Source organism: Oryzias melastigma, linkage group LG17 (genome assembly GCF_002922805.2).
Source record: "Oryzias melastigma strain HK-1 linkage group LG17, ASM292280v2, whole genome shotgun sequence".
Lineage (NCBI taxonomy): Eukaryota > Metazoa > Chordata > Actinopteri > Beloniformes > Adrianichthyidae > Oryzias > Oryzias melastigma.
In genome coordinates this window covers 8,031,794-8,055,707 of record NC_050528.1, presented here as the reverse complement: position 1 = coordinate 8,055,707, position 23,914 = coordinate 8,031,794, and the positions used below count along the sequence as shown (strand labels likewise).

Here is a 23,914-nt window from a genome sequence, read left to right as displayed (position 1 = left end):
ATTCAACCCCCACCCCCCCGGTAATGCCTTAGCTGGGAACTGGAGCGCAGCCTTCATTACAACATATTGATCTCGGCAAACAAAGACCCTGAATTCATTGATCCACTTTCAGAAAGAAAACAGGGGGGATGGGGGGGGCGATACAGAGCTCTTTCAAACAAAGTTATACTTCAACTACTTTATAACAAAGTTGGGGCAGAGCGGGATGACCACAGTTTTACTAATGGAGAAAAAACATGTCAAATGTGTAACAGCTGAAGAGCTTCTGTGTCTCCAGTTGCTCTTGGATTGCTGGAGCTCTAAAGCACCTTCAGACGTCCTATTCAAAAAGAAATCTGAAGATGAAAGTCTTTTCCACAATTTAATTATACAGCAGTGGTACAGAGATCAATACACGTCTCGTACACCTCAAAAACAAAAGATCTTGAGGAGAGGCCATCTTTATGGGATTACATAGAAATATTAAATTGCACACAGCAAGGACAAATATTTAAAACCTGATAGTCAGAGTGCCTGAAATTAGGGCTGGGTACTTCATGATACGATGCGATAAATGATATTGGTTTAAGTGGTAAAAATCATCTCTAATTCTTACATTATATAGAAGAACACATATTTTTTGAGTAAATATTTCCCCTTTTATTTTTTAGCTTGAACTCAATCATAACTAACAACTTGTGTCTCATTTTGTGTAACAAATAATCCACACTTTAGTGTAACATTGCTAAAAACCAGTAATACTAAGTCTTTAGCAAGCATTGACACCAATTGAATTGGAATTATCTGTAAAATTCTGTGTTATCAATAGTAAACATGAATGGCAGTGCCAATACTTAGTGCAAAATTGTTGTAGACAACAGAAGAAAAAATTTAATAATTCATGTAGCTATCAGGGCAAATTGGTGCTTGTGACAACGTCTCACCAAATGATGATAAATATGTTTTACAGCCTCTTCAAACAAAAATGAAAGATTCATACTTTGTGAGAACCCATCGAGAATCAAGACTAAATTACGCAATATATCGCAATATCGATATTTTGGCACACTCCTATCCGAAATCATCACTTAAAATCCCACATGATGCCTTTTTTTATTTAAATAAAACCGTCTCGTTTTTAATAACAATCCCACAACCTAAATGTCTTAAAAGCCGTTTTTCATGTTGATCTGAAGCCTCTGTTTCCAAAATCTCCTCTGAGGGGGCGTGGCTTTTGGAGCTGAGCTGACTAGCCCCGCCCCTGATCCCCCCTGTCTGATTATGGTAGCTCTGTGCCTCGCTAGTGTAAATTTTTACCATAAAAATGTCAAGCAATATCGGTAACGTCCAGCCGTATTGTTTTCATATATATCGTTATGAGCTTCATGGACCGAAGCTCCTCCAAAATCCTGAATTTTTCTCCTTCCAGTTCATCAAAAATTCTTTTAGCTAATTCTCCAATGTTTAGTGACCAGTAGATTCAATCCATTGGTTTCTCAGAGCAAAGTTCTTGTGAAAATAATGAAAGCTAACATCAAACGCTAGACAAAGACACGTTAGCCGGACCAGATGAGGAATTTAGTGCATGTTCAGCACAGGTGTTGTGACGTAAAGAAGGCTCATTAATTCAAACAGAGCCTGTCTGCGAAAGGAGAAATACTCAGAAATGCAAAAACAAAATGATTTCTTATTACATTTCTTCTCTTTCATAAGGAAAGTGCCACACATACATGTTAAAAACTCAAAAAACATGATTTTCATCGGAGGGGGACTTCAAGAATTTGTTGAGGAAACCTCCCTAGTCCAGATGATATACTGTAATGGGGCCGTGTCTCGGGGCCTCCCTGGTAATGTGACAGGACCTCTGTGGTTGTTCTCAGTCATCTAAAACCCCACCAGGAAACCCCCACCATCGTTGCTCTCAATCTCGGAGCAGGGGGAAAAAGGTTGAGTATGTTGGTGAACACTTGCCCCGGTTTACAAGAGAAGGTCGAGCGGGGTCACATCTCACCAAATGGTGAGGCCCCCTTAAAAACACACGTGAGCCGCTCCAGCTGGGTTCCAGCCAATCAGAAAGAAGCAAGCAAAGAAGTATGTGGAATTATTTCATGAAAGGATTTCCAGAAAACAGATATATGTAGCATAAGATAGTTTTTTTGTTTTTGTTTGCTGCTCACACTACAGACGCTGACACTAATTGCTTGAAATCATATTATTAAACTGGACAACTGTAAGTCAACACCCCCGCACCGCTCATTTAGACAGAAGGCTCACTGGACCCTCTTGACACCCTCCCATGCAAAGCTCTTGAACAAAAGCCAAAGCTCACTCTATCGAACATTCTTCTTTTTCATCATCACAGTTCACATCATAATCGTCAGAAAACTAAATAAAAGTCACCACGAGGGGGAATGGAGGAAAGAAAAATGAAGGCAGCAAAGAAATTTGGGGGTGGAGATGGTAGAACAGCAGAATAAGAACGTGTATTAAGCTCAATTAAGCTTTTGGGCCTTTCATTAACCCAGTTTTTAGGGAGGGAAACCTCTGCTGAATAATGCTCCGACAGAATCACTTTGCCTTCCTGGTTTAAAGGGTTTATCAAGCAAAAAAGGAACAATGCGTGTCAGCTCTTTAAAGCCTCTGAAATTCCATTTGACACCCAGGGATGACCCCCCCATGCACGCCCAAGCCCATCCGAAGCTGAAAGAAAACTTGTAAAACAAGTGGTTTTATTAAACAACATGTCATAGCATCAAACATCCTGAAATGTTTACCGACCTCGGCTCTTTTCATCTGTTTGATGTGCTGGTAATAAATAACCAAGTCGGGTCACTTATCTTTACTTAGCATCGGGACAGAGCAAATGTTCTTTAAAAGCAATTCCGAGTGACCTCAAAGGGGAGACGAGATTTTTACTTCAACAAACAATGAGCTCAACCTCCCTTTAACAGACCATTGGAGCAAAGTTCTCACACTGAAGCGTCCAAAATTACATTGGATCAAAACCGGCGGCCGTAACGCCCGAATTTAGCATTTCAAACTTTTCTTCACAGCATCTGAATTCTTCCATTAATAACTGTTATAATCTAATCCACAAGATGTCCTGATGATGCAACTACTATTGTTGCTGAACCTTACCTTCCATGTAATAGATGTTCTCTTGATCAAAGACAAAAGCTTATTTTATCTATAAATATATATATATATACATATAACATATATTTTTATATTTATATATGTAATTTATATGTATATATGTATGTGTGTGTAATATATATATATATATATATACACTCCTGACATCTACATGACCCTGTTTTGGGTTTTTTCAACAAAGATAGTCTTAGCTGCAGCATAATGTTAGGTTCACACTGGACGCGGAAGCGGCGCGGAGCAGAGTGTGCGCGGCATCCGCTATGTCCTGCAAATCACACCAGATGCGCATTTTTACAGTCTGCTGGAGCATTTTTTGTTTTGGCCATCATGGGTAAGTTAATAACCTACAAATATTACACAAGCCAATATTAATTAAGCAAGTAGTTTATAGGCCTACACTTCTTTGATTTATCTGTTGTTGAAGTACATAAAGAGAACTGTGTGTGTTTGTCTGTCTGTTTTTTTTGTGTGTGTTGTGATTGTGTTTATTTTCATCTCTACAGTCATTTAGATACAAAAACATGATTGCATTTGTCAATTGCTGTGTTTTATTGTGGAAAAATTGGTTTTATTTTGAAAATAAACCAGATTTTCTCATGTATCTTGATGTGACTTCCTGCCAGAAATGACATGGATTGCTTGTGGCTCGCACACAAAATAGACGAGATGCTAAAACGATCCGCTGCACGGTGCGAGCCTTCCGCGGAGAACCGCGGCACTCCGCGCCTAGTATGAACCACACCATAGGTTAACAAGTGCGCCAAATGGAAACGGCCTCCATTCCGTGCCACTTTGCAGCGCTACCGCGCTTTGTGAACCCCGTGTAAGACGTCCTGGAAACTCTAAACTAGCAATAAAAACCCCAATATTGACTATGGGGAAACACAATCCACCTTATGACTACAAAGATTTTTGAGTATGCTTTGTTTTTTAGATTCTAAGTACCACCTGTACCTTCTGTCAGTCAATACTTCACCTGAAACTATTTCCGAAGCTTTTAATAAAATGGACCTTAATCATCCTGTAATTCTGTGTCATGACTTCAGTATTACTGAGTCCTAAAACCAAAAGTGAAACAAAGTGTTGAGTTCAGGTTTAGAGAAGCTCTTTCTAAGTATGCAAGCATCGTAAGGATGTGGAGTGTTTAAGTGGTCTCAAAAGAAGAGAAGACTCAGCCAAAGATGTGCGAGATCTCTACTGTGTCTAAAATGCATCCAGGGTCAAATGCAATATAATATGAACATAGGAGTACTATTACTGACACCTGACACAATCTGGTGATGGTATTACAGCTTCTAAGGCTTATCCAGTTTCAAAGAAGCCCGTTGAAGCAAGGGTTTGTAGATGACCACTTATAGATGACATAAGCAAAAATCTATACCCTTTAAAATTGAATTAAACCATTGCTTATGTGACTAAATCCTGCATGTTGTGCCTGTAGGGAGCATCATTTCATGAGTCTTACTCACTCATTCACGACTTCAGGACAGAGATGACGAAGCTAATGTAATGCCAGGAAACAAGAGGTACCCTGCTGCATGTGGCTAAAGAGGCATGACCCAACAGTTATAAAACACGCTTTCAGTTACTGGTCAAAAACAATATCCCAGAACAGCAGGGTGAAAACAAAGTGGGGAAACTTTCAAAAACACTCCTCACAGTGTGGGGGCTTTGTCTTTGAAAACGCACCGCAGGACACTCTCATTAGAGAATGTCGTTTCATTAAGATCATCCCACACTACTGAGCCCGCTGCATCACAATGACACAGGAGTGTCCCTCTCGACAAGGAAATCTCCTCTTAGCAACAACTCGCTGGGGGAGGGGAAGGCAGAAAAAGGGGCTAGTGCGGGGGCAAACAAAAGAGAACCCGATTACTGCTGGTCACGGCTCATCCGCAAGCCACCACAGGGAAATCCATCACCTTTAGATCAAACGGGAACTTGTGCACACGGTAGAACCCACCGAAAGCAATACCCACCCTCCTAACCACTCTCATCACTCTCTCTTTTTTTCTTTCTTTTTTTTAGCTTGTCACTGCTATCTCCCCTCCTGTTTTCTGACTCACGTCAACGGCAGCATGCAAGTTTTAGACCCGGACTGTGAAATCCAACACAGGCGCGAATGCTCTGTGGTCCAGATGACCTCAAGGCTCTAACCCTCCAGATGACACTTTGGTGAGATATTCCTCTTTTTATTACCGCTTGCAGACTTGTGTACCATTTCAAGGATCTGGAGTTTTCTTTTTTCCAATATCAAATTACAAGCAAAGTAATAAAAAGACAGACAATCAAGTTCTAGCTTCAGTTTCGCCACAAAGTTGCAATGATGATTCTAGCATCTACAAAGATTTAACCAAACATACAACATAGGTTAAATATCATTTTAAGTCATTTTTATTTTTACACAGCAATAAAGTCCCACTCCAATCATCTTTGAACCTATTTTAGAAGTATTCCCTGTGGTCTTTTATTTATGTGTTGTTTTCTAGGACATACCGTATATCTTCCAATAGTGGGCAGTCTCTAAAGCCTTGTTTCCACTGAGCGGTCCGGTCCAGTACGGTCCAGTATTGTGTGCATTTTCATTGTTAAATATACCCAATGAACAGTTCTAAACCGTACCTCTTGAGGGCCCCAATCTGTTGTAAGTCCATAGAAAAATAGAATAGGATAGTTTTGGCGAAGTTGCCGTTACCACCCACTGATTGACAGAAAGTGATGACGACATTAGAAAGCACCAATATAGCGTTAAGCTAGTGATTCTGTTTTCCTCTATATGGCGGTATTCATCTCCCGCAATCTTCTTTCAAATATCATTAAATTCCTTCTCTACAGGATGTACAAAAAGTAAAGCAAGAAAAAGACGAGTTGCTTTTCTAGTCATCACACTACAATGATACAATGACACGCTAGCAGTCCAGACTACTCAGTGTAAACGAGGCTTCATACACATCAGGCCCCTTCAACCCACCCACCCCACATGCACAATAGTGTTGCCAGATTGGTCAAAACCCTACCCAATTTGAGCGGAGAAATCCCCAATCTGGCAGCACTGGATGCCGGGCGTCTGTGGTATTTGTGTTGTAGCAATGGCTAACAAACGCTCATTCAGTTTACCATTTAAATTTTCTGCGGTGGCATATGCCAAAGAACATTCTGGTGAGGAATCTGCAAGACATTTTAGGGAGGATCCTAAACATTTCTGAGAATTCTCCAAGCAAATAGGTGTTATTGAGAGGACGCATGCAGAAACAAGAAAACGATTTCCTGGTGGAGGTGCAAAGAGAGCGAGTGACGGATTAGAAGAACTGGTTTGAACATGGATTATTGAGCAAAGATATAAAGGTGCACGTGTCTCCAGGAAAATGATTTGCATGAAAGCTGAAATCCTGTGGAATTTCTGCTTCCGGCTAGTGATGACTCACATCTAAATATTAGAAACAATCTAGGCAAACATTTCTTACCCACTGATAAAGACGCCCTCAGACCAGGGAATTCAACCCCTAACTAGTTGATTGGCAGACAACTGCTCTGCCCCTCTCAGCTACAACAAAACCAATTTTCAATTCTTGCAATTGCTATTTATTATTATGTATTAATATTTCTAATCACATAAGCAGAAAAAAAATAAATTCCAGCAAACTAGAGAACCAGAAAAGCCTATAAATATAAAAAAAGAGCAAATAGTGCATGTTAAACAGACTTTTTCGCCATTTACAAGGCGAGCTACACGGGCGCAACACCACAGAACTGCTCTGAAACTAATTGTTTAAATATGTCAAGCTTGTTCTGATCCTCCCCCTGAAACGCAACATGTAGGAAGGCACTCAAATGATTTGCATGCCGACACACACGTACACACTCAATCGAACACAGACACGACCAGCATCCTGCATGGCCCAGGAACAAGGCAAATTTGCCCACTCACCGTTGAAAAGAGGCTGTCCCTTCTCTGTGATGTCTGGCATCATGACAGTGTATAGACCTTCAGAGAAGCCTGGTCGGCATGGTGGGGCTCCCCTGCTCTGTGCTGCACTCTGTGATGGGGGGGGAGAGAAGGGCAACAATGTCTCATAAATCAACCTTCAAAAAAATGCACTCTGTTGCCTCAGAAACCCCTCGGTCGCGTTCCGAGGTCCCCGCTGTTGTACAAAAGCATCTGTTGTTTTTATAACAGGGGCCGCAATTAGGATAATGAGGCCAAAAGGGTTAAGCATTAAGCAAAAAGCATGGCTAGGCAAGAACAAGCCCCATTTGTGCCAGAGTTAAGGCCAAAGCGCGGAGGGGCAGGCAGAGCAGCACAGTGCTCCGAACAAACATTTCCCACTTTGAAGTTCAGGACTAAAACAGTGGATGCTCAGTAACAACCCACTGAACAGGAAACAAACACGCATGTGTGAATGTCTGAATAAACATACCAAGACTGCAGCCTTTTGTTGCAAAAAGAGGCTGCAGATAAAGACTTCACACTTTTAGATTTATTTGAAAGAACAACCAATTAATGCATTTACATTGAATGTGGATTTGGCACAAAAGGCAGATCATAAAACATGCATAACTGTGGAGAACATGTGCTCCCATCCATCTACAACCCCAGCATTGATTCAGCTCCTTTACCAACAGAGGTCTGCTCTTATTTCCTCTGCATGCTCCCTCAAAAGAATGTAAAATGAGAGGAGTCCTGCTGAAAAAGAGCATTGTGGGTATCCGTGCCACTTGCCTTTCTTAATCAGAGGAATTTAAATGCTTGCAGACTGGGGGAGGAGCAGAGCTGAAACTCACACAACAACGGGTCACAAACCAACCCACAGCAGACCTGTGTGAGGAGGAACTTAGACTTAAATACTGGAGATAATCAAAAAGGATAGTTTTTAGATCAAAAGTACACATATTTCATAGATTTTTGCTTTAAGAATCCAATTGTAAGGCGCATTTCCATCCTTATGGTTGGTGATAACTTTACTTAATAAAACTGCATTACTGGGATCATTTGTTCCAGTCTGCTTTACATTGTTGCTCCTAATGACTTCCGTTAGAAAGGCAATTAACTCGCCAGGGGTCTGGAACATACTGCAGCAATCCACAGAAATGTTTCAAAATAAAATATCTAGGTTAATCTAGGCCCAGCTTTCCACAGGAAAAAAAACTAAGACGCAGAAACAAATGGATGCAAATTTGAATTCTCCTGACAGAATGAATTAATTGGAATCCGCTCGTTTCTGGTGTCTAATGAGAGCCTTTAGACGTTAATTGCCACCTCAGTCATCTGACTTTACCGTCAGACGCGGCGGCGTTCCAACTGCGTAAAGTGTGCGAGCGCAAACGGCGGAAGACGCGTAAAAGTGTCCCGGTGCCAAACTCTCCACTCCCGCTCGGTGAATTACCTGCAGCCCTGCCGAGACCAGCAGCAGCAGCAGCGGCAGCAGCGGACCGCTGCTCTCGTGTGGCGCGTTCATCGGTGCGTCCGCTTAGGTCCGCGCTTCGGAACCAAAACAAAAAAGAAAGAAAACAGGAGGGGTGGAAAAAAGGAAAAAAGAAGAAGAAATATCCCTCAGGAGTGGCCTCGACAACGATCCGTGTACGACAGAAGGCAGGAGCAGCAACATGCAGCAGCCTCCTCCTCCGTGCGCCCAGCCCGTACTGTGGGAGCGCGCTGCCTGGTACTGAGGCTGCTGCTCCCTCCCATCCAGTCCCACAAAAACAAAGCGAGCCCCGGCCATCTCTCTGTCTCTCCCTGCTGGTGACACAGCCAATTTCAGTAAAGCTCACTTAAGTGTCCCTTTCAACTGTGAATTTACAGCTTTTTATGTACCAGTGCTTGGTTGGAGCAATTGATGCATTTTGCTGAAAGTAGTCGCTGAAGATGTTAAAGCTTTTTGATAAAAAAAATGTGCCACAATTTATTTGAATTGCTGAAGGGATTTGCTAGAAATGTAATTGCAAAATGTCAAATTTGCTAAAACACTGGAAATTTCATCAAAGAACTATGAAATAGCGCCGATGTTCAACAAAATTTCTGAAAATTTTGTAGTAAATTTGCTTAAAAATACGTAATACATGCCAAATTTCTCAACAATATTTAGTGGATATTTATTAGCTAAACTCCAAATTAGCCCAAAAAAGCTAGCTTGTTGCTTAAATACTAGCTAAACTCCAAAATAGCCTAAAGCTTCTCAGTAAACAAAAGCTGTGTCCAAATCCATTTGGCCATTTTCTAGTGCTGTCCAAATTCCAAAATTGAGTGCACTAGTAATTTCCCAGAAGTCTTGGCGAAAAACTAGCGTGCATCAGTCCTCACTAGATTAGCAAATATAGACCACAATGCATTGCGGTCGAACAATTTCAAACAAATAACATGTTTAAATCTCATTTTTGAATAAACCATCCACATTTTCACCATCAGAACAGTGGAGTCATAAATAAACCTCGTGAAATGTTTGTATTGATTCTGTTTTGACTTTGTTAAACCGATGCTGTCATATCCTCTGTTTTGAAAAAAACGAAAGAAAAGTAATGAACATCGTGTCTGAATTCTCTTTAAAATCCAGGGCACTAGATATAGTCCCAAACTACATAGTTTTTTAGTAGTTAGGAATTAGGGAGGGAAATCGGACATAACCAAATATCCAAAACCGTTAGCCTGTTGCTAAAATAGAAGCTAAATTCTAACTTAGCCTATAAAAACCTTAGTCGATATCAAATTAGCCAAAAAAGTTAACATGTTGCTAAAATATTAGATAAACTCCAAATTAGCCTTTAAAACCTCAGTAGATGCCAAAAAAGCTAGCACATTGCCTAAATACTAGCTTAACTCCAAAATAGCTTAAAGTTCCCCGATAAAATAAATTAGTCAAATTCGTTTGGCTGTTGCTAAAATACAAGCTAAACTCTAAATTAGCCTAAAAAACCTCAGTAGACATTAAATTAGCCCAAAACGTTAACATGTTGCTAAATTAGAAGCTAAACTTTAAATTAGCCTTCAAAAACCTCAGTAAAAAACAAATTAGCCAAAAACGTTAGCATGTTGCTAAATATTTGCTCAACTCCAAATTAGCATAAAAAACTTTAGTAGATGCCAAATTAGCAAAAAAAAAAGACTATTACATTGCTTAAACACTAGCTATACTCTAAAATAGAATTCCTCAGTAAACTAAATTAGTCAAAAATGTTAGCATGTTGCTAAAATAGAAGCTAAATTTGATGAAAAAAACCCCCAGTAGATAACAAATTAGCTAAATATGTTAGCATGTTGGTAAAGTATTAGGTAAACTCCTATTTGTTTTTCTTAATTACTATAAACGATGAAAACATACCCCATGAATATATTTGCTTGTTGCTAATCTACTTAGAATATTTGAAATTTGAAGACTTTCTCATTCACTTTATATCGTAATCAATGTTGCTTCAGCAATACTTGGGTACTGAACAGTGCTGGTGAAGTTTTTTTTTATTTTAGTAAAATCAATCCATCATATCTCCTCAATCCATATTTCTAATATCAATTATAGTCGATTTTTATTTATTTTAAAGGATTTTACCGTGGTATTGTTTGATTTGATTAACAAATTACCTCAGACAGATCGATCCAGGTGGATCATAGGAATAGAAATCAATGAATTGTTACACCTTAATAGCTTATATACTTTGATTAGGCTATTATTAACACAGAAAAGTTTCCAGAATTACCCAGATCCCACACACATCTATGTTTTTTAACCCATTTCAAGCAAAATTGCAATAAAACTGCAGTTCAACAATCTAGATAACTCGTGTCATGCATAATTTATTCTCTAAATCCACATTTTTCATAGCTGATTCCAAAGCTTGTTTGGTTATTTCTGATCTTGACCCGCTGCGCTCTTTATTGTTTTTCATTTACATTCTACCCATCAGCTTTAGGCTCCTGTGAGAAAAATGTGCTCTGAATGTCACGAGCATCAGTAACGCGGGGCTCCATGCAGCATCCAGAGCAGCCCAGACTCTATTGATCATAAAGCATGCTATTCTAATCACCACCGCCCTGGTATAATTGCTGCTCACTGCACGTTTGATCCCAGAGATTATTAATTATCAGTAAATTTGGAGCTAAATCAGTGTGTGTTGCCCCATTTTTTTTTCTTCTTTGAGTCTGAGCACACACAGTCTTCCTGGTAGCTGACTAATAAGCTCTCTGTTTCACAAATGACTCAATCACTCTGGAATTCTTCGTTTGTATTCTAGCCTTTCCTCTAAACTTGTAGTCAGAATTTGTAAGTAAAGCTTTTTCATGTTCCACTAAGAGAATCTATGAATAATTCTCTGGTATTAGGTTGTCATGTGATTTGGGCCGGTAGAAATGAAATCACGTAGGTTATGTTGCTGACATCAATTGAACTGCAATGAGACAGCTCAATGGAAAACCAAGACACTTTAGTTCAATAAAAGATGGAAATACTTATTCCATCTCCCATATAATGAACAAAGGACGACTTTTGCTTCACCTCTTCCTCCTGACGCTGTGTTATTGGTGTTTTAGAGGAGCGGGCATATTTGTGTGATGAGAGCGAGTCATCTCCTCCCCTTCTGAATCAAATCCCCCCACCCCCGGGAGTTCTGTTGTAATCTCAAACAAACAGTAAGCACCAGCACATCCCGCTTCCAGTTAACACTTTGACAGAGCTGAATCTTTTTCTTTTTTTTGGGAAAATGTTCCCCACTTGCAGAAAAGTAACTTGTGTCACTTATGCTCTTGTCATTGATTAGCATGTCTGACTAGACCGCGGTTCAAGATAATTAGACTCTTTGATGGAAGCAAATTCAATCAGCAGAAGAAATAAAGTACTACAGTCTTGAGATAACACTAAGCTCAACAAAGAACAGCTGCTGTGTTTATGGCATCCCGCAGATTTCCCCAAAGTTATTAAAACATGACAAATTCCACATTTTCCGTGCATTTCTTTAGTTTGCCGAGGCTGAATTGGGCTAAAGATCAAACGGGATGACCTGTTGATAATTGACATTGTGTTTTGAACAAACTGTTAAAATTGTGCGGTCTAATCTAATTCAGAGTGGGATCAAAATGCTCCATCTCTTTGATTAATGCAGACGCCGTTATCGTTCATCAGAACTTGTCTATGCAGGGAGGAGGGCACCAAGTGTTACTGGGAATCCAATTTGGGCTTGCTGCATTCAATCAAACAATATCATGTTGCATGATTCATAATACCGGTTTCAGAGCCCCTCCACCCCCACGCAGAATTCTATTTGCAGTGTGTCCTTTAATTCGGCATGCTTTAAAATGTGCAATCAGAGGAGAAATTTGTCTCCAAGGTTGCAATGCAGATAATTTATTCCCAAGCCGGGGCTGTCTGTGTGCGGACAGATAATGTTTTTTTGTAGGCATGTGTGAGGCGGATTTTTGATGCATGTTAGTGGTAACGCTGACACCGCATTTGACTCTCATGAGCTCAAGTGTCCTGGAGCCGGTGGCCTGTAAAGAGACCCCCCGATTCCACACCTTTTACCCCGCACAATTGGATGAAGTCTGGAGCGTTGCAGCGCGGTGGCCTTGATGGCCCTGGAAGAAAAATGGACGAGGTCAGCAGCACTTTCACATCTGCTGACTTTGTGTTGATACAGGAATATGACACAGTGCCCCCTCTGCTCTCACATACAGTAGCTTTGTGCTCAGTCATTTATTTTTCAAAGGCAGCAAATATCGAGTGAAATTCATGCATGCGGCGTCTTTCTTTTAGCAGCTTTCAGAGCCCGCTGCGGTATTTTGATATGACAGTAGACACCAGGCTCCAGTCAGTTAGGGACAACACTCTTTCAAATAAAAAAAAAATAAAAAAAGTGTTTATATTTATTAGGGCTGGGAATCAATGGGTACCTCACAATACGATACGCGATACATGGCTCACGATGAGATACTGCAATAATAATAAAAAAATCATCTCTAATAACTAACAATATATAAAATAACACATCTTTTTTAGGAAAATATATCCCTATTTATCTTTTAGCTTAAACCCAATCATAACTAGAAAAGTTGCATTACCTGCAATAATGCTAGTATGAATTCTTCTTGCTGAAAGTAGTCACTGAAGATGCTGAAGCTTTTTGCTATAATTGGCGATACAGGTTATTTTAATTGCTGAAAATTCCAAAGTTATTTCCAAAATGTTGAACTTGCTTAAAGACTGAAATTTTGTTGAAGAACTAAGAAATAGCGCTAAAGTTGACCTACATATCTGAAAAATCTGTAGTAAAATTGTTAAAAAAATCCCTAATACATGCCAATTTTGCAAAAAATATTAACTGTGTTGCTCAAATGTGAGATAAACTCCAAATCAGCCCAAAAAACCTTAGTGGATCACCTCGTTGCTTAAATTCTAGCTAAACTCAAAATTGCCTAAAATTTCTCAGTTAACTAAATTATCCCGAAACATTAGCATGTTGCTAAAGTATTAGCTAAACTCAAAATTAGCATAAAAAACCTCAGTAAACTAAATTAGCTCAAAATGTTAGCATGTTGCTAAGATATTAGCCAAATTCCAAATTAGCATAAAAAACCTTAGTAAACTAAATTAGTCAAAAATCTTAAAATAGAAGCTGAACTCCAAATTAACATAAAAAACCGTAGTAGATGCCAAATTAGCCAAAAGAAAAGCTAGCACATTGCTTAAACAGTAGCTAAACTCCGAATTAGCTTAAAAAAACCTCAGTAAACTAAATTAGCTCAAAACGTTAGCATGTTGCTAAGATATTAGCCAAATTCCAAATTAGCATAAAAAAACCTTAGTAAACTAAATTAGTCAAAAATCTTAAAATAGAAGCTAAGCTCCAAATTAGCATAAAAACCTTAGTAGATGCCAAATTAGCCAAAAGAAAAGCTAGCACATTGCTTAAACAGTAGCAAAACCCTGAATTAGCTTAAAAAAACCTCAGTAAACTAAATTAGCTCAAAACGTTAGCATGTTGCTAAGATATTAGCCCAATTCCAAATTAGCATAAAATATCCTCAGTAAACTAAATCAGTCAAAAATGTTAGCATGTTGCTAAAATAGAAGCTAAACTCCAAATCAGCCCAAAAACCTTAGTGGATCCCAAATTATCCTAGCTTGTTGCTTAAATGCTAGCTAAACTCAAAATTGCCTTAAATTTCTCAGTTAACTAAATTCTTCCGAAATATTAGCATGTTGCTAAAATATTAGCTAAACTCAAAATTAGCATAAAAAACCTCAGTAAACTAAATTAGCTTAAAACGTTAGCATGTTGCTAAGATATTAGCCAAATTCCAAATTAGCATAAACAAACCTTAGTAAACTAAATTAGTCAAAAATCTTAAAATAAAAGCTAAACTCCAAATTAGCATAAAAACCTTAGTAGATGCCAAATTAGCCAAAAGAAAAGCTAGCACATTGCTTAAACAGTAGCTAAACTCCGAATTAGCTTAAAAAACCTCAGTAAACTAAATTAGGTCAAAACGTTAGCATGTTGCTAAGATATTAGCCCAATTCCAAATTTGCATAAAATATCCTCAGTAAACTAAATCAGTCAAAAATGTTAGCATGTTGCTAAAATAGAAGCTAAACTCCAAATTAGCATAAAAAACCTTAGTAGATGCCAAATTAGCCAAAAGAGAAGCTAGCACATTGCTTAAACAGTAGCTAAACTCCAAATTAGTCAAAAAAGTTTGCCTGTTTCTGAAATAGAAGCTAAACTCTAAATTAGCCCTAAAAGAACAGTAGATAGGCCTAACAAATTAGCCAAAAAAGTTAGCATGTTACTAAAATATTAGGAAAACTCAATTTTTTTTGAAAACTGCTATAAAAGATTAAAACATAGCCCATGAATATATTTAAACGCTTGTTATTAATCTACTTTAAAATTTGAAAATGTTCTCATTCGTTTCCTATTTTGCTCACTTGCAGGACTAAATATCACGATAAATCGCAATATCGATATTTTGACACACCCCTTATATGTATATATATAAATCTGGGGCCCTTTTGACAGCTGTCTAATTACTTTGTCTTGGACAATCCCTTGCAAGTCATAGGTCACTTTGGAACAAATTAGCGAGTGGAAAGGAACGACTCAGCCTTCAAAGCCATTATCAATTTCAATCAAGCTTCATTGTCATGCATTCAATAAAAGATCTCTGAGGACCTCTGTGGCGCTCTGATTACTCCACTCTCGGACCAAATGGTCTCATTCGGTCTTTTATACCAGTTCAATGGCGGTGTGCAATAGAGCTGTGATGTGTATAAAGGCGCAGACCTAATATTGTACAGATGTAGTGTTTTTGTACTTTCTTGGATGGCTGCATTGGGTTAAATCCTCTAGAAATTTCACACAAAGGTTGCTGCATATGCAGTTCATGGTGACAGATCTATTGTAAAATCAATGGATTATTTTAATCAAGCTGTGTCCAAAGTGATAAACAACACCAGAACAAAGTGCACAAACATTCCTGCTGAACCCTTTCGCTTTAAATTCTTGCAACGCGACGTGTCAGTAAGACAGCTTGGTGCCAGCCACTCGTCGACGGAGGAAAGCAAAATGCTGCTTTGCAAGCAGCTTTGGCAGTGTCTGCAGAGTCACGGGGCTTTAACATGTGTGTGTCTGCCCCAATTTGTGGTTCATAGCTTTTGCTAAGGGCCAAATCTGCCTGCTGTGCGCTGGTGTGGCTCACAGATCTAATGGTGATTGATTACCTGATTAAAGAAATTGTGTTAAACCTCTAAGCAACCCAGGGAGAGAAGAAAACATATTTCATTAGTGTTGCACGAATACAGAGAGACGGCTACGATTATTTATTACTCACTTGTTAAGCAATATTTCATGTCATTAATTCTTTTATTTTATTCATCCTGTTAGCAAACTCCTAAACAGTTTCCTACCATTCCACTTGGATTAAGGACAAAAAGGATACAAACAAAAAATTAATATATACACGCATGCATATTTATATGTATGAAACCCTTTGTTTTACTTCATACTACATGTTATTTTATTCCATAGCAGTCCTAGACTTTGTATTAGATGATTGAGCAAAAATGTCACTAAGTCCACATACTATAAAGCTCAACAAAATTTCAAATTATCTATTACCAGGTGATAATGAAATTTGAATTATGTAATCAAAATGTGAAAAACCATAAAACAACGAATGAATGAAGCCAAAATCTCATAAAAATAAAAAAATAAATGGTTAAAAATAAGGTAAATAACCCAAACACACATGTCCAAAGAAAGTTTTGAAAATGATTATGGGATGTCTATACGACCTCCAGCTTGGCGGCCATTTTGTGTCAAATTTGTGTAATTTTTGACATTGTAGCACAATATTGGAAAAATCTTTTGTTTGAGCAATTGTCGCAAAATTTCACACCCACTACCAGGTTAGGTCTATGACCACGACCCATCAACAGTAAATATTATCAATGGACAAAGCGGGGTGTGACGTCACCCGTAGAAAATGCCGTACAATTCTTATTCCAACGAAATTCTTGTTCCAACAAAATAAAGTCAATTAAGTCGCCATTTACTTCGCCATTATGGAACCAGACGACGTTGGTGATTGGTCTGAGTCGATCTGAGTCATCATTTCTATGGCAACCACTCTCACGAATCAGGAGTGAGCTTGATGGAAAGCCACACCCCTTCCACTGAGAGTTTATAACTTGCGATAAAGAAAATAGGTTTAGCAAGAACATGGTAGCTCTTGTGCTATCCAAGGTATAATGACGTTGGAAGTGGGGTCATCTAGACCCAACAAGATAGCGCGTTGACCTTTTTTTTTAAATTATTTTTTATTTTCACTGGTGTCCAACGACAGACATGAAATCCTGTCCACCTTCATCCACATTTGTCTTGGGATGGATAACACGTCAATAAGGCCTGGGTCATCTGGACCCTATAAGATCACATAAATGTTAAAAAGAGGTATCAGAACAAGAATGGGTATTCTGACAGAACGACCGAGTAATAGCGGTTCATTTCTCAATAGAAGTCTTTGGGATTTTGGTTTTCATAGACTACTATTACTTTCTATTTGTAATGGGGGGAAGGGGATGATCAGTCCAGTTCTCTACATACTGTCTATACCACAACCAAAGTTTCGTTGATCCTTGACCTCAAGAAGAGGCAGCCATCTTGAATTTAACTTTTAGTACCAGCCATCGATTTAAACTCCTCAAATGGATTTTAATCGATTGCCTCCTAAGTCCTCGAGCATCACTGGAAAGCTACTGGGGAATTTTTTTTTTTTTTTTTTGGTAGATTCTGAGTTGCATTAGCATGGCGAGCTACCAAAAGTGGCGTCTTCCTGTCAATCGCACAATTTTTACTGAAATATTGTGAAAATTTAATACATAAAGCGTTAGCTCAAGCTGAATGAAACAATATGACATTTAATAGGAACATATTAGGAATGTGGACGTGGTTAACAAAAACATCAGTTGCCAAGGAAATAAAGAAATTTACTTGCGACGATTCTTCTAAAAATGACATAGAAATGTTTGTAACTCCGAGGTGACGAAAAAATTAAATGGTTGCCATGGAGATAAAACAACAGAAAGGCCGCCATTTTAAAAAAAGTGTTTGTTTTTTTAATATATTTGTTACATGCTGCTCTGACCAGGGTGGCAGGGGCAAATAGGAATTTAGGGTCCAAAGAGGGCGGGGGCAGGTTGCACTTGCATATAGCTTTAATATTAATATTTTATACATGTTTGTTGAATCCTTGATTGGTAAAATGGGTGGCTCGAAAAATTTTAGGCTCCTTACTTTAACTCTCTAACACCTGAGGCGTCGCCGGTGACGCTTAAACACAAAATTTTTAACGTACTGTAACTTTTTAACTGGCTCATGCCGCTTTTCTCCTTCAGAATCTGCTGGAATTACATTGATTGTGTTAACAATTAAAAAATTACAGTAAATCAAAGAATATAAACACTGGAATTCCTGTGTTTTAGGGTTAAATATAAGATTGTTTGAAGTTTTATTTGATATATTCATCCAGATTACTAACCAGATCTCTATTTAAATAAAACACACGATACTGTATAACCCTTTTAAGTGAACTGAAACTAAACTCGATCTCAGCCGCAGCTTTTCACCCTGATTTGTCTGTAGAAATTCTATTTTTTGACATCAAAACTGGTCTGCCTACAAGCAGACTACATGAAACCACAAACCTTCTGACACACTTCCCTCTGAGCAGACCAGCCTAAAGGCTGGAAAGCCAGCAGATAGAGGTTTGTAAAATCCTACTTGGCTAGAGCCACTCAGCAACTCCAGAGGCTCTCTCCTCTCTTGGATTGTGCACTCTACCAGAGAGATGCACTCAGCTGTGTCTCGACTTTGGCCAGAAAGCTGCTAAAGCCCAACTTCAGTGACTGGTTAACCCCTTTCAAGGGGAAATTCACAGGTCAAACAGAGAACTCAAGCATATACTGTCTTTGCTGAGATGCTGCACAGAGAAACACTATATGTCATGTTGAGATAATTAAGTATCTGCTTTGAAAACAGACAATTTTATTTTACATTCTTTGAATTTCGTTGCAGAATTAGTTGTTTTCCATGTTTTTGTCATTTTATATTACTATTATGTTTTGTTTTAGTGTAAAAACTTGAGCTGAAAAAGCATAAACTTCAGTTTTTATAACTTCAGTGTCTTAAAAAACATGCATGCCTCTGAGGCTCCATCAGTGTCCTTGGAATTTCACCTTATCATCATTGATCAGCAAGAGCCCTAAGTCTGTTGCAGTGATAGCCCCGCTTTTCTTAAGTGGACGAGCAGCCTGTCTAAGCACAGGGGCTTGGATGGATCTATATTAGGCCTGCTCTGCATTTACACCCCCTCACATCAGGCTTTTTATCTTTTGTGCAATTTGGAAAGCAGTTCGAAAGTGCAGCTCTGCTTTCTGTAACTGCGAGCGCGGTGAGATTAAGGGTTACCACCTCCTTGATTTGTTTCTGAGGTTACATTAATGTTTTCAGATGCAATACTTTGGATTTTACACATTATTATCCTTAGCTTTCAGGCAGAGATCACAGTAATATTTGCCGAGAGCTTAAAGAAAGAAGCGTAAAAAGCCTGGTTTGGTGAAATCCTGTCAGGTTGCTCGAGGAGGTACTTTACTTTAAGTTAAAAGATTTAAGGCAAGGTGAAAAGTCTAGCAACAATAAAAGTGTGAGTGTATATCATGACTTAAAGTATCCCAGCCAGAAAAGCCAAGTGGGCCCCTTATGGCTTAAAAGAGGGCAGGAAATGTGGGCCCCAAATGGGTTTTGTCCACAGTTTCTGTGGTGCCCCCTGTGTTTGCCCACATTGGTTTAAGTGGGCACTCAGTGGGTAGGCTTGCTAAGCTAGTTAGCCACCCGGTGGACAGCAGATCTTCCTAGCATGCCATAGCGGTGCTTGCTAGCTCGCTATAGTGGAGCTTGCCAGCTCGTTAGCTTGGAACAGATGAGCTCACTAGCATTCTACAGAGGAGCTCGCTAGCTTGATACAAGGGAAGTCACTAGCTCGATACAGTGGAGCTCGCGAGCTTACTACAGAGAAGCACACTAGCATGATGCAGCAGAGTTTGCTAGCTCGATACAGTGGCTCTCGCTAGCATGCTACAGAGAAGCTCGCTAGCATTCTACAGCAGAGTTTGCTAGCTCGCTACAGGGGAGGTCGCTAGCTCGATACGATGGTGCTCCCTAACTTGATACAACGGTGCTCGCTAGCTCGCTAAAAAAGCGCTTACTAGCATGCTACAGTAAGGCTCACTTGCTCGCTACGGCGGAGCTCGCTGACTTGATACAGTGGAACTCGCTAGCATGCTAGAGCAGAGTTTTCTAGCTCGCTACAGGGGAGGTCACTAGCTCGTTACGATGGTGCTCCCTAACTTGATGCAACAGAGCTCGCTAGCTCGCTAAAGAGGAGCTCACTAGCATGCTAGAATAGGGCTTGCTGGCTCGCTACGGCGAAGCTCACTGACTTGATACAGTGGAGCTCGCTAGCTCGCTACAGAGAAGCTTGCTACAGAAGAGCACGCTGGCATGCTACTGCAGAGTTCGCTAGCTCGCTACAGGGGAGGTTGCTAGCATGCTACAGTAGAGCTCACTTGCTCGCTACGGCGGAGCTCGCTGACTTGATACAGTGGAACTGGCTACAGAGGAGCGTGCTAGGATGCTACAGCAGAGTTCGCTAGCTCGCTACAGGGGAGGTCACTAGCTCGTTACAATGGTGTTCCCTAACTTGATACAACGGAGCTCGCTAGCTCGCTAAAGAGGAGCTCACTAGCATGCTAGAATAGGGCTTGCTTCCTCGCTACGGCGGAGCTCACTGACTTGATACAGTGGAGCTCGCTACAGAGAAGCTAACCAGCTCGTTACAGCAAAGCTTGCTAGCTCACTACAGAGGATCTTGCTAGAGAGGAGCACGCTGGCATGCTACTGCAGAGTTTGCTAGTTCACTACATGGGAGGTTGCTAGCAACGGCGCACCCTTACTCGATACAACGGAGCTCGCTAAAGAGGAGCTCCTTAGCATGCTACAGTAGAGCTCGCTACTGCGGAGCTTTCTAGTTGGATACAGCGTAGCCTGCTAGCATGCTAGGCTGTCCACCAGGTGGCTGGCTAGCGTAGCGAGCGTACCCACTGAATCCCCACTTAAGCCATTGTGGGCAAACACAGGACGGGTCACCATGGAAACTGTGGACAAACCCAATCGGGGTCCACATTTTCTGCCCACTTTTAAACCATAAGGGGCCCACTTAGCCTTGCTGGCTGGGATAAAAGCAAATGCGTTGTCCCTGATTTATTATGAAAAATGAAATTGTGTATTACAAAGAAAATCATCAGCTAAACTAAATACATTTACATTAAATAAACAGATTCAATCCATTTTTCCTCCCTTTTAAATGCTATACATTATGTTCTTCTTGACAAATCACCATACTGTCTAATCTAAAGGACTTGTAGGGGATATTAATACATTTTTTTTCCATGCCACGGTGAACACAATGATTAGGTGGCATGTTTCACTCTCTACAGCTCATTAGCAATCAGTAGGTTATCCGAAGATGCTGCTTCTCTTTCGTTAGGAAAATAACACATTTCTCACTGGAATTAGATAAAAACTGAAACATTCAACAAAGTGGAACAATATAGAACAAGGAGTCTATTAAGTAAAGTAAAGTGAAAGTTTACTTCTCTGTAAAGATATGACAATTCTAAAAATTAGTTCAAACTTTTTGTAAAATCAAATGAAGACCCACTGTAATGTAATTTGTAGAGGACATATATAAAGCCCAAATCATGACTGATTAAAAAGAAGAAAAAAACTTGCATTTGATCTAATCAGAACTGGATTACATAACTATGCAAAACTATGAAATGACAAGTTTTTTGATTTTGGCTAAAAACGCCATAAAGATAAATAAAAGACTGGTAGGAAGACTTTTAAAATAGATCAAAAGATGATCGAAGTAGGTTTTTATGGCAAAGATTTTTCTTTGATTTTTGCTTGAGTTCCATGTTCACATTCTGGACAATGGTTCAAAGCCGACAGAGGAGACTGAAGAGGTGCTTTTGCAGCCAAAGCAGCAGATGTTCGTGGCAGGTTGCTCAGAGCAAAAGGGTGCTTCCATTGGCCCGCTCAGGAGGGGATCATAAGACTCACTGCTTTACTTCTTGCCCTCCCTGCAAACACATGACTGCGCTTTTCACCCGCAAGGAATGTCAGCGATGAGTGTTTGATGGGAAGAAACATTCTCAAATTTTAGTCATGAAAACATGTAGTTTTGATATGAGGTTGTGGTGGAGCTTTGTTTTTAGGGGAGTTATCCATTAGCACACATGTCAAAGTCAAGGCCCGGGGGCCGATTCCGGCCCTCCAGATCATTTTATTTCATTGTTATTAATGGCCCGATGTTATCTTGCGCTTATTTCTAATTTGTATAATTTTGACAAAATCTGTTTTTATGGAGAGTAAAATATTGAAAGTTATTTAAGGTTTAAGTTGATTCATTCTGGAATAATATTCCAGCCTTTTTATTATTTATAATTATGTTATAAACTTATGGTTATGAAGTTTTAAAATTTGGCATTCTGCTAACTTTTTGGACTGTTTTGGATTTTTACTAAGAATCTTTAGGCTATTTTGGAGTTTAGCTAATATTTCAGCTACATACTAGTTGCTTTAGCTAATTTAGGCTTTTTTCAATTATTTTTTGAGTTTTTTGGGGTTCAGCTAATGTTTCAGCTAAATGCTAGCTATTTTAGCTAATTTAGTTTTTTTTAAATCATTTTTGTGTTGTTTTGGAGTCTAGCTAATATTTCAGCTACATGCTAGCTATTTTGGCTAATATAGGCTTTTTAAAAGGTTTTTTAGGTTGTTTTGAAGTTTAGCTAATATTTCAGGTACATGCTAGCTGTTTTAGCTAATTTACGGGTTTTTTTAAATCATTTTTTTTATGTTGTTTTGGGGTTTAGCTAATATTTCAGCTACATGCTAGCTATTTTAGCTGATTCAGGCTTTTTTTATAAAACTTTTTTTAGGCTGTTTTGGAGTTGGGTTAATATCTACATGCTAGCTGTTTTGGCTTTTGGCTTATTTCTGGTTTTTGGCTATTTTGAAGTCTAGCTATTTTTTCAGCTATGCTAGCTGTTTTGGCTACCCTTATTATTTTTTTCGTAGGCTAATTTGGCATTCAGCTTATTTTATCTGGCTATCAGCTTAATCTTTTTCAGCTATCAGCTTCAGTGTTTTCAGCCTCCTCAGCTATTGGCATTAGCATCTTCACAGCCAAATTCAGTTCACAGCATTCACACTGGCATTATCGCATGCTAATGCTATATATCTCGTTCATAATTATGTTAAAGTTCCGGTTTTAAAGTTTTAAAAATATATCTTTAGATTGTTAGATTCATATTTATTGTGTTCGGCCCGCGACCTAAGGTGTGTTTTGGATTGGCCCCCTGTGTGATTTAGTGCGACACCTCTGCATTAGTGTGTCTAAAAGGTCGACTCATCTGCAGCACAATCACACATATCGTGAGGACGGATGCTAAATTTCTAGGATCTATTTGGGTTTCCATCGACTCATCGCTCGGCTCGGACAAGTCTCTGCTGACCTTGCAGAAAAAACATTAGCCTGGCTGTCCGACGGGCAGAGCTCCGGCTGAACACTCGTACATGAGCAGTGAATGATTGTGTCAGTGAGCTGGAAGTGAGTCAGCCTGCTACTGTGGCCCTCACAGCAGAGCCATAGATTACCGTCACGCTGAAACAACACAAGGCTGCAAAGGGGGTGGGTGGATGTTTGCACCAGCTGTACAGGGACTTTTAGTAAAAAAAAAAAAAAAAAAAAAAGCACAGTTGTCAACAGTGCTGGAAACACAGAGCCGGAGCAGCCATGTGTCACCTTGAGCTCTCTGGAGGAGGTGTCCGGACGCAAACCTGCTGGGCCAGACGGGCTGTGAAGAGAACGGCAGGAAAAAAGGAGAGCGGGATGTCTGTCCTTTCCATGTGTAGCATCTGTGGCCGAGCAGGTCCAAGATTCAACTCTTTTTAGAAAGATTTATCTGCAGGTGAGTTTAAGAGGAAAATCATATTACATTTGAAGAGCTTTGATAGCGAGCGTGTCCTCATTTCCTCCTCTCGACACCTGCCCCCTTCCGCCATGCATTATAAACGGCTGATTATGACAATGACGGTTTCTCAGGTGTGCGGTATTCTATATTTGTTATTCAGCTCACAGGCTTCCCTGGCCCTCCCTCCCTCCCACCACCTGCAC

The 23,914-nt window shown here is 39.6% G+C and overlaps 1 protein-coding gene and 1 long non-coding RNA gene across 2 annotated transcripts in view; one reads left to right on the top strand and one right to left on the bottom strand.

The window, feature by feature from the left end:
* Positions 1 to 8,591, bottom strand: part of cdh2 (cadherin 2, type 1, N-cadherin (neuronal)) — a 102,314-nt gene extending 93,723 nt beyond the window's left edge. Inside the window, exons 1-2 of the mRNA XM_024273520.2 lie at positions 8,520 to 8,591; positions 7,064 to 7,172 (exon numbers count right to left, since the gene is read on the bottom strand). Coding sequence (XP_024129288.1) covers positions 7,064 to 7,172; positions 8,520 to 8,591 — 181 coding nt within the window. The remainder of the gene's footprint in view (positions 1 to 7,063; positions 7,173 to 8,519) is intronic.
* Positions 4,480 to 23,914, top strand: part of LOC118599980 — an 80,110-nt gene continuing 60,675 nt past the window's right edge. The window contains exon 1 of the long non-coding RNA XR_004949537.1: positions 4,480 to 5,310. This is a non-coding gene — a long non-coding RNA (uncharacterized LOC118599980). The remainder of the gene's footprint in view (positions 5,311 to 23,914) is intronic.